General features: G+C 35.5%; 2 protein-coding genes across 7 annotated transcripts; one reads left to right on the top strand and one right to left on the bottom strand.

Moving 5' to 3' along the window:
• LOC107952917 (tRNA ligase 1) lies at positions 1–9,740 on the top strand. 6 transcript variants are annotated; one of them, XM_041118003.1, is made up of 12 exons: positions 29–240; positions 501–892; positions 975–1,072; positions 1,216–1,336; positions 1,460–1,552; positions 4,829–5,563; positions 5,658–6,002; positions 6,619–6,701; positions 7,273–7,372; positions 7,994–8,072; positions 8,323–8,482; positions 9,269–9,740. In XM_041118003.1, the coding sequence occupies exons 6-11, from the start codon at positions 5,549–5,551 to the stop codon at positions 8,334–8,336; spliced, it is 636 nt and encodes a 211-aa protein (XP_040973937.1). In that variant the 5' UTR covers positions 29–240; positions 501–892; positions 975–1,072; positions 1,216–1,336; positions 1,460–1,552; positions 4,829–5,548; the 3' UTR covers positions 8,337–8,482; positions 9,269–9,740. The 6 variants fall into 6 exon arrangements, with proteins under 6 accessions (XP_040973938.1, XP_040973939.1, XP_040973940.1 ...); XM_041118004.1 differs by having other exon boundaries at positions 1–240; positions 457–892; positions 975–1,336; positions 1,460–1,562; XM_041118005.1 differs by having other exon boundaries at positions 22–240; positions 457–892; positions 975–1,336; positions 1,456–1,562.
• Positions 172–1,404, bottom strand: LOC121203704 (uncharacterized). The gene has a single exon (XM_041074144.1). It carries the CDS (start codon positions 1,402–1,404, stop codon positions 172–174), a length of 1,233 nt encoding a protein of 410 aa, XP_040930078.1.
• Positions 9,741–11,238: the final 1,498 nt, after the last annotated feature.

The raw sequence follows: 11,238 nt of genomic DNA on the forward strand, positions 1-11,238 counted from the left end.
AATAAAAGAAAACAGGAAACTTAAACCCTAAAATATCTTCGGTCGACAGAAACAACTGAACCACTTTAATGACATTTCTCTGAATCGTCACAGCCATTAAAAGCGAAGCTATTCATATCTTCAGAAAATCTTTAGACTTCTGCTATACGTTTCCAAGGCCAAATCCTATCATCAGTCTGGACATCTTTGCCTTATCCTCTCCATCTCCTGTTGAACCTGCTCAGAAATGCCGTTCTCCAGGTAATAACCCACACCTTTCTTCAATGCTTCCTTTGCTATAACATACGCAAGAACATTTTCTGTTTTTAGGGTAAAATGAAAGTCTATTTCTTGAAAAAATGGCTTCGCATCTTGAATATCTCTTATAATCCCTCCTATAATCGATTTGTCCCTTTCCGTGCTCTGACTTTTTTTGCTAACGGTCCTTGAATCTTCAAATATACCACATGCATGGAGGCCCAATGAAATCCCTAATCTTACTGCTTGTAATCCGACATAAGCCTCCGCCGCGAACGATGAGGTGACGTTTAAGTGAAGGACCGACTTTGACGCCAAAATTTCCCCCTGCCTGTCTCTAACTACCAGCCCTGTGGTGGATTTGGAAGAAAACTGGTCAAAAGCAGCATCGAAGTGAATGATTACGTTTGTCCTTCGATTATCTTGATTATGAAGTCTTCCTATTTCACAAATACGTAGTCTTCCTATTTCACAGATACGTAGTTTTTCCTCTAACCCATGCAATTCTGAATTATAACTTATTATCTGTCTTGAAATGTCTCTGCTGTTTGAGATTTTATTTTCATAAAGGAACTGGTTTCTGTTTGACCAGATAAGCCAGAGCCCACAGCAGAATAGATGACACTGCTTATTTATCCCTTGATTAAAGACCCATGTGAGCCATTCCCATGTACTTTGAATATTATTATTAAGTATCCAAGCAAAACTTAAGTGGCTCCAAACTTCCTCCGTTGTAGGGCACTGTCGAAAAACGTGGTTGCTATCTTCCTCTGTTTGTCTACATCTGGGACACCTAGCTTCAACAATCACTCTCTTCAGTTTAAGATTAGCAAAAGTAGGGATACAGTTCCAAGTGATCTTCCATACTGTAATTTTAATTTTCGAGGAGATATGTAAATTCCATAATTTTCTATAGAAATTTTTGTTTTCGGCCTGTATAATTTCATCACTAGGAATCCGAGTAAACTTCTGTAATAGTTTGTAGGCGCTTCGAACAGAAAAGGTGCCTGGTGTTTCTCCTCCCCATACTTGGAAATCATCATGTACTGATCTTGCCAAAGGGATCTGCATAATATTTTTTGCAATCTCAGCCCTAAAGGTATTAACCAGAATATCTGCTTTCCATGTTCTACTGTCTTCATCAATCAACTCCAATACTAACTCCATGTTTGTATTTCCTCTTTAATTCTACAACTCGTTTGTTTCATATTCCGGAAGCCAGAAATCGGACCAGATGGAAATGTGATCATCCTTACCAATCCTCCAACACAGACCTTTCGCCAACAGTCCCTTAGCTGACCAGACACTCTTCTAGGTAAGCGAAGGTAGGTTGCCTAATTGAGCATTTAAAAAAATCAGATAATGGATAATATTTAGCTTTTAAAACTCTTGCTAACAACGAATCAACGAATTCGGATAAGTAATTAGACGCCAACCTTGTTTAGTTAGCAACGCGACATTAAACTTGTCAAGTTTTCGAAATCCAAGACCACCCTTTTCTTTAAATGAACACATATCCTTCTAGGCACACCAGTGAATGCCCTTCTTACCCCTTTTTTTTGCCACCAGAATTTTGCTATTAATCCTTCCAATTAGACATATAGGGACTTGAGAAGCAAAAAACAAGCCATTGAATAAGTTGGGATGGATTGCAAAACGGCCTTAATAAAAACCTCCTTCCCCCATTGAGAAATATGCTTAATGCTCCAATTTTCTATTCGCACCCGGAATTTATCCTTTAAATTTTGAAAAGACTCTTTCTTTCTCCTTCCAACCAAATTCGACAAACCTAAATACCTTTTTGGATTAGTTGAACTACGAACTCCGAGCATTCTGGTGATCATTCTTTTTCCCCCTCTTATGTGTAGAGCGAAAGAAAATGATGGATTTTGAGTAGTTCACATTTTGACCTGAACATGTTTCATATTCATGAAGAATTTGCTTCAATGAGGTTACTCCTCTTTCTGTAGCCTCCCCAAACAGAATGTAATCATTTGAAAATAATAAATGTGAAACATATGGTCCGCTTCTGCTTGCCTTGACTTCTCAAACTATTTTTCCTTTTAATGCTGACCTTATAAGACTAGATAATCCTTCCCCACAGAACAAAAATAAAAATGGCCTCAGAGGATTCCCTGTCGAAAACCTCTGAAGGGAAGAAAAGTGTGGCCGTTATAATCATTAAAAACCACCGAATAAGACATTGTAGTGATGTATTTCATCAGCGAGTCAACCCAATCTGAATCAAATCCCATTTTCTTCATTACTTTTTCCATAAAACTCCATTCGACCCTATTATACGCTTTGCTCATATCCAGCTTCACTGTCATAAACCCGTTTTCCCCTACTCTTTTGTGCTTTAAAGTATGAAGGAGCTCGTAGGCCAATAACATGTTATCAAAGATTAACCATCTGGGCACAAAAGCACTTTGTGCTGAATCAATACATTTAGTTATCACAATTTGGAGATGATTAGCAATAACTTTGGCAATCAGTTTATACAGCACATTACACAAGCTAATAGGTTGAAATTGAGTGATATTTAAGGGATTCGCAATTTTCGAAATTAACACAATATTTGTCTTATTAATTAGGATCAGATCCATACCTTTGTTTAGTATGTTAAGGCAATAAGATGAAACTTCTTCCCTAATAATCGACCAGCATTTTTGATAAAACAGTGCTGGAAAATCATCCTCTCCTGGTACCTTTGTTGGGCCCATTTCTTTTAATGCCTCATGTATCTCCTCCTTCGAATAGCGTGCCTTGAGTTTTAGAATTCTTCTAAGGCACATCGATCAATTCCCTCTAAAACGTGATTATGATCTCCCATTCTTCTAGACGAGAACATATGTTGAAAATATGATCTTGCTATTTCTTCCATTTCCTCTAAATCTTTTGTTTCACTACTATAGTTAATTTGTAATTTTTTAATAAGATTCTTCTGTCGTCTCTGTGTTGCTTGCTTGTGGAAAAAGGCAGTATTCTTGTCACCTAATTTCAGCCAATTAATACGTGCCCTTTATTCCCAATACAGCTCATCTTTTTCAATATCTAAGTTAAGTGCAACTTTTGTGTCAATGAGTTCTACCAAATTGTCGTCACTTTTGTCTTCTTCTAACAATTTCGCCAACTTTAAATGTAGGACCTCCTTAATTTTTCTACTATGCTGAATGCCATCACTTTGATAAATTACAATCTTCCAGCACTTTTCTAAAACCTTCCATTCTCCTTTCCTTACGAAGTAAACCACTTTTTTCTCAAACCCATAGAATTTCGTTGAAGTCTCCACATACCATCCATAGAAGTTTTTCAGCATGATTCAATTGTCTTAAAATCCTCCACGTTGCATCTCTATCTTGATGGTCAGGTAATCTATAGAATCCAGTAAATCGCCATTTATGACATTCATCCACATCTTCTATTACCACATCAATATGCCTTTTCGAAAAACTTTGGAGTTAAACATTGATATCTCCTTTCCAAGCCAAACATAACCCACCCTTAGAACCACTTGAGTCGACGCCAATTCCATTAAGAAAACCACAACTTATATGAACTCTTCCATATGACTTCTGCAAACTTTTGTCTCCATAAAGAAGACTGTTTGAGGATTATATAACTTCAATGAATGCCAAAGCCTACAAACTGTCCGTGGACTCCCCAATCCACGGATGTTCCAGCTTAAGATTTTCATTGCTTCCGGTCGGCATGCCTTGTGGCAGCCACCGATAAATAGTTAACTTCCTTTACTCCCTTACTTCGTATCACCTTAGATTTGACCTCTTCACTTTCTGTTAAATCTTCACCTTCCTCTCCAATTAACACACTATCTTCAAGATCATGATCTATAGTAGTGGGCAAATAAACTGGGAAGGAATTGTCGCCCCCTTGATGAGAATTATACACTCTCCCTTTCAAATTAAAACCTAAAACAGGATCAATATTATTCTTGGTTTCAGCATTTTTTCCAACAACCCCCAACGTGTTTCTTGGGATTTGACGGCCCACTCGACTTCCTCCCCATTCTTCTTCCCCTTCTTCACGTAACCAAACGCTTTTCATAGCAAGAGCTTTTCGGGACCGTGCTCTTAACGATAAATCCCATCCCATTTCAACAATTTCCACTCCTGCAACCATTTTTGCTTCACAGAAAGAATCATTATGGCCTAATCTACCGCAATAAAAACAAAAAAAGTGACAATCTTTCATATTTAAAATGAACATATGAGCATTGTCCCTTAAACATAAGATGTTTCTTTCGTTTCAAAGGATGACAAATATCAACTTGGACTCTCATACGCATATAATTACGATTTTCTTTCCTCAAATTAAAACCATCATAATCCATAAAAACCCTTATAAAATTTCCAAGCTGTGAAGCCAGATGTTCAGAGAAAAACCTAAAAGGGATATTATGAGTCTGAACCCAAAAGGGAGTAAGAATTAGAGGGACTTTCAATGGATCCTCCCCCCACTGTAGCTTGTATAATACCAATAAATGATTATTAAAAGTCCAATGAAGACCCTTCAAAACCCTTTCCATATCCATAACGTGAAAAAACTGAAACAAATACCTTTTCTCTCCCAGATCTCGAATTTGGACACTCCGTACAGGATGCCACAGATTTTCCATGATACTTTTCATTGCTGGAAAGTGGATGATACTGGTTGTTAAGAAGCAACCCACTAGATGAAAAACTTCTATCTCCCTTTCTGCACTTTGCTCTACTTGTATTTGCAAGATCTCTTCTTCCTCATCATTAATTGTTAATCCAGCAAATTTTATTTAATTCTTTTAAATATTACTTAAATTTTAAAAATTATTTATTTAAAATTGATATGAAAGATATAAAAATTTAATATAAAAATTATAAAAAAGTCAAGCATTAGCAGTATTTATGAGAAAAACACAGTTAAAGGTAAGCAATAGCGGCGTAACACCGCAAAAATCATTTTACTTTGGAAAACGACACCGTTTTAAGTGGGGTTTTTAGTGGCATTAGCGGGCACTTTGTTAAAATCGTCGCAAAACATTGAGCTTTAGTGACACTACGAGGAAAATGCCACAAATGGTCATTTTATTTTAAACAAAACTACGTCGATTTGCTCTACTCAATTTTATCCCAACCATATACCCGCAGCTCATTTTTTTCCCCTAAAAAATTTCCCCAAATACCTAAAATTTCCCCAAATCCCTAGTTTTTTACTTCTCTCTTTCCCTCTTCCTTCCGTCATCTTCGTTGCTCGTTCTTCCGTCTTTGCTGCTTTTTATTCCCTTCACCGGACTCGCTACTTTTCTACTCTAGCCATGTCCCAAAAACAGGTAATATAACTTTCTTTAGAATTTAATTGTGACAAAGTGTTTCTTTTCCCTCTTTTGCTGCAAATAAGTTTATGTTTTGAATTTTTTGATACAGCGAAGGGGCTCCGGAAATAGAGAACAAAAATGGCAACCGAAGACAAAGCCGAACCCGGTTACATCTGCTTCCGCATCGGTCGATGAAGCTGTTACTTCCAAGCTCGGTGGTTTGAGTATCTCTGACGGGCAAGTTTGGAAGCCGAAGTCCTATGGAACCGTGACTGGATCCAATGCCGCTTCCGCCATTGATGTTCAAACCGAGAAGAACAATGTTGATTTGAGTAGAATTTTTTTGAAGCCTCATTTGTTAGAAAATTTCAAAGTTGATAATTCGACTTATTCACTTGCACAAATCAGAGCTACTTTTTATCCGAAATTCGAAAGCGAAAAGTCTGATCAAGAGGTAGACTGTTTATTTAAAATTTTTCCATCTTTCTGGATAACGGAACAATTTGATTTTCTTTCTCTGTTTATTACTTTTGATTATTGATATATAATGCATTTAGATTAGGATACGGATGATCGAGGTGGTGTCTAAAGGTTTGGCTACTTTGGATGTACGGAACACGCTACTTTTTAATCTTTGTTTGGGAAAAAAAAAGAGAAGAGAATAGTCGTAAAGTTCTTTAAGCTTCTTTTAGGTTTTACGGTTTCGTAGATCATTTCAAAAAGGCCATTGACATAATAACTTTAAGATGGCTTGTTTTAAGTTCTTCTTTGTGTTGATTTTGCTGCTTCCCTCGAAAGCTACTAAAATGGAAATGAAAAGAGTAGAAACAAATTACAATTATATGTGGTATTTTGTTTTAAAGTGCGCAAATCCTTATAGATGTACGTATACTAACTATATTGTTCTATATTAAATTAATTTCACATTGTATATTCACAAGATTTTAGTTTCAAATTTTCCAAAAGCAAAAAGTACGTAGAAAGTAACAACAAAATGGGAAGTTAGATTTTAATCCTTATCGCTGAAAGCGTATAAATTTGTATTTCTTATACATTGCAAACTTCTGCAGGTTTCACTTAAACATTCTGTATCTCTTTTTATGTATGCGGGCAATGAGGGTGGAGCATATGCTAAAAACAGCTTTGGAAATATGTATGCTCAAACAATTTTGGATCCTCTTCTCTATCTCTTAATTTTAAATTTAATTTGTTGTTCTTTCTTTTGTTTTTCTTATTTAATGATTTTAAGCACATACTCTAGATATTTCATTAACCAGTGGGTGTGGTATTGTTACACGTTTGAGGTATATATACTTTGTTTTTTCTCTCTCTTTATCAGTGATTACTTGTGATGTAGTGTAAAAATCAGAATTTCATGCACAATGTATTGCTGAAAAAGAGAAAGTATTAGTTATAATATAGATTGCAGAGAGATAGGCATGCCCCATTTTGCAAAGTACAATTTATTCAAATATAAAAATTGCATGCGAGGATGTGTCAATGAGATTGCTTTTTAGATGTTTCTCTCCTTTAGAAAAATGCATGCTTAGCATAGGTGCAAGAGGCCAGCTCCTTTGTAAAGGGGGGGCATCTATCATCTTGAAGCAGCAGAAATGAGTGCCTGGGCCCCTGGAGGTCTTGAGCAAAATCTGCATATTATTTCTCCCTTGTTGTTATGGTTTCTTCTGTTCTTTGCAGCTTATAGATTTACTCTTATGCTACAGTTACACTGCTGTCGGTGTTTTTGTTCTTGGGCGCATGTTTCATGAGGCTTGGGGAAGTAAAGCTGGAGAGAAGCAAGTGCAATTCAATGATTTCATTGAGGTAGCATTCTAAGTAACTAGTGTGGATGAGCATAAAGTGCAAAGGAAATCTGCAAAATGAAAATTATATTAATTCATATTATTCTACCCAATTAGAATCTGCTTTATCTCTATCTATCTTCTGCATGCTATTTCAGCTTTTAATTTGCATATATCTATATAAATATTGCTAATGCAGTGGAAGTTGATGATGTGGTGATGGTCTAATTTAAAAGTGATGATCGATTAATCAGATGTTGGAGATGCAATATGTTATGAACTTGTTTTTGTTTGATTAATTAGATGTTAAACAGGCAAAACGTAGTAACTTCTTACTTGTATGCCTTTCAATTTGGGGCTTGTTTCTCGGACATTAAAAACTTTAATAAATATCAAAGAACTGATTATATGTGGTTGCTTTACTATATGGTAAGATGCAATTTAAGTGCATTTGATGCTTGATTGAATTTCACTCTTTCGTAGCATTTTTCTGCTGCAAAAAGGTATTATAGGACACCATTCTCTTTTGGTTGTCTAGTTCTCTTTATTCTAGATGAATATTCTACCAATTTCAATTTCAATGGTTATTAAAATTTATCTTGACTTCTTAATTGACAGTTTTATTATCTTTAATATTTTCCAGTGGAATCGTATTTGCATATCAATGGAGTTGGTAACTGCAGTTCTTGGAGACCATGGACAGCGCTCTCGAGAAGACTATGGTTAAGTGTTTGTCTCTTATTATTATGATTAACATTTTAAGTATAAACCGGATTTAAGTATATATCTTCCCTAAAATAGCATTAATGCCATGCCTATTTATCCTTAAAAATACCATTGTGTCGGGCCCTTTCATCTGATATGTAGCATGGATGAGTTTTACATTCATGAAGTTTTCTACGATAATTTTTTTTTTCTTTGGAACTACTTATTTGTTACCTTTCTTGTTGACTTGCAAGGCTGATATTGTAGGAAATGGAATTTAATTGGCAACCTGTGCTGGGAACTTCTATTGGATTTTGTGGGGCAGCGTTTGGGAGTGTTGGAGGGGTAGGTGGAGGTGGCATTGTTGTTCCCATGCTTAGCCTTATTGTTGGGTTTGATCCAAAGTCTGCAACAGCTATTTCAAAATGTAAGGTTTTCTTTCTTTTTTTTTTCTTTTCTTAAAACATCTTTGCAATGGCATGATGAAATTGTTACATTTGAACAAGTGTGACTTTAGAATTAGGTAAAGTAAATATGTAAAGATTTTTATGAAGAAGAAAGAAAAGAAATGCAATGTTTTTCCTTTGGTAAAATACTAAAAAACACCTAAATTATTCTATAGGAAATCTTTATATTCTTATTGCATTTGAATAGCACTTACTTCACTGAATTGATTAATCTGAAGGACTTATTTGCATGCAACATAAAGGTTAAGGCTTATCAGGATACAAACTAAAGTTAGAACTTACTTGAATGTAAATTAAAGGTTTAAGGATTTAATAGGAGTAATATAGGGATCTATGGATTTATTTAAGGGTAAATTTTAAGATTTTTTGGCTGCATAAGCCCTTGAATTTATGCTAAAAGTGGAATTTATTATAATTTTATTGAAGAGTTCTGTTGTTAAATCATGATTCCTTTCTGAAGGGAACAAAATTGAAATTTACTCAGCTTGTTGCAAAGCCCAAAGTAGACTTCAAAAACGTCAAGAATGGTTTAAACTCATCTTTTGAGTAAGACAAAGTTGCAGTTACCATTTGTTTGTATGCTAGATATGATTATTTTGAAAAATCTATAGCCAGGAAAAAAAATGAGAAATAAATATGTATAAATTATGTAAGTTCTTTGTGTAGCATTTTAAGAATTTCAAAGCTCACAGATGATTTGTTATACTCTGTATGAGTTCATTGATTCTATGTTTTTGCAATTTTAGGTATGATCATGGGTGCAGCAGCTTCAACTGATAAGTACTTGTGCAGGTCTGGAGCAGGTCAATAAAGAAGCTCTGCTGGAATTAATTGTGGTCCTAAGTAAGTTTCAGTCAACTTTGACAACACCTGATGAAGCGGAAATTCAGGCCACTACTCTATGCTCATCATGGCAGGAGAATCTGAAGAATCCAGATTGACATCCAATTTTCAGGAGAAACTAACAAATCTAAAGCTGGGATGGGGTGAAGAGATTTATTATGCAATGGTAACAACTTTGAAAGAACTCTTTTGTAGTAACTTATTGTAGTATGCTTGTAGTTGAAGTTTCTTATAGTGAACATCATGTTGTTTATTCGGCAGAAGTTTCAAAGATTTTACTTTTTAGAAGAAAGTGTATTCTAGTCATTAGATTAGGTTTTCAAAGATGATTATGTTAACATTTTGATCAAATATTATGAAAAGTTCTCTTGTTAATGTTTTTGAACTCAAAAACAATTTAAAATGTGTCCATTGTTAGGTCATTTAAATGTTGTATAATCATTTAAGGTAATAATGTAAATGAGATGATAAAAAAGGAAGTTGAATTCGATATGGTCTTTAGTTGCGTTTTTGGAGAAAGCGTCGCTAAAGGTAATGTCTTTAGTAGCATTTGTGGAGAAAGTGCCGTTAAAGGTCATGTCTTTAACGGCGTTTTTGGGGAAAGCGCCGCAAAAGGTTATGTTCTTTAACAGCGTTTTTGGGAAAAGTATCGTTAAAGGTCATGTTCTTTAGCGGCGTTATCTATAGTGGCATTTTTTGCGCCGTTTTTATTGTTTTAGTGGCGTTTTAAGTGCCACTATAGGCCCAAAAAAAGCCGCTAAAAGCCTATTTTGCTGTAGTGTATGTCCGATGATGGTTCTATTTTAGCGGAGTTGAAAGTTAAACCAGTTTTTTTTAGCAAATTTGTGAAGATCAAAAGTGTGATACCGAGATGTAAGCTAAAAGAGTGCACTGTGAGTCGAATAGTGATTCAAAATTTCAGATTGGAGCTGATAATTGTTTCATGTTCCAAATCAAAATCTGTGTACCGAGAAATCTCGAGCTTATTCAGAAAATTTTGCATGAAGCACACAGTGGTTGCCTATCTGTCCACCCGGGGAGTACCAAAATATACAATGACTTGAAACAATTGTATTAGTGGTCGGGTATGAAACGAGACATTTCTGAGTTTGTATCGAAGTGTTTGATTTGTTAACAAGTCAAAGCTGAACATCAAGTACCTTCGGGATTGTTACAGCCTTTGATGATACTAGAGTGGAAGCAGGACAAAGTTACGATGGATTTCGTATCGGGATTTCCTTTGACTCCGAAAAAGAAAGATGTTGTTTGGGTTGTAGTTGATAGATTGACAAAATCGGCACATTTTATACCAGTACGTACAGATTATTCACTCGATAGATTAGCTGAATTGTATATTGCTAAGATCATTAGATTGTACGGAGTGCCAGTTTTGATTATTTCGGATAGAGATCTGGGGTTTACATTTCAATTTTGGAAGAAATTACAAGAAGCTCTGGATACTAAGTTGAACTTTAGTACTGCTATTCATCCGCAAACTGACGGTCAGTCTGAGAGAGTAATTCAAATTCTCGAAGATATGCTCCGATGATGTGTTTTAGAGTTCGAAGGCAACTGGGAGAAATATTTACTGTTGGTTGAATTTGTGTATAACAATAGCTTTCAGTCGAGTATAAAGATGGCATCGTATGAAGTTTTGTATGGTCGCAAATGCCAAACTCCATTATATTGGACTGAGTTGAGTGAGAAAAAGATTCACGGGGTTGATTTGATCCGAGAAACAGAAGAAAAAGTGAAAGTAATTCGTGACAGTTTGAAAGCAGCTTCAAATCGACGGAAATCGTACACGGATTTGAAACAGAATGATATTGAATTTCAGATCGGTGATAAAGTGTTTCTGAAAGTATCTCTTTGG

The sequence above is a fragment of the Gossypium hirsutum genome, chromosome A07, assembly GCF_007990345.1.
Source record: "Gossypium hirsutum isolate 1008001.06 chromosome A07, Gossypium_hirsutum_v2.1, whole genome shotgun sequence".
Lineage (NCBI taxonomy): Eukaryota > Viridiplantae > Streptophyta > Magnoliopsida > Malvales > Malvaceae > Gossypium > Gossypium hirsutum.

Coding starts and splice junctions, on each gene's coding strand:
- LOC121203704 (XM_041074144.1), bottom strand. CDS start 1,404: ATGGAGTTAGTATTGGAGTTGATTGATGAAGACAGTAGAACATGGAAA.
- LOC107952917 (XM_041118004.1), top strand. Junction 6,003..6,618: donor GCGAAAAGTCTGATCAAGAG/GTAGACTGTTTA, acceptor AAACTTCTGCAG/GTTTCACTTAAACATTCTGT. Junction 7,373..7,993: donor AATTCAATGATTTCATTGAG/GTAGCATTCTAA, acceptor AATATTTTCCAG/TGGAATCGTATTTGCATATC.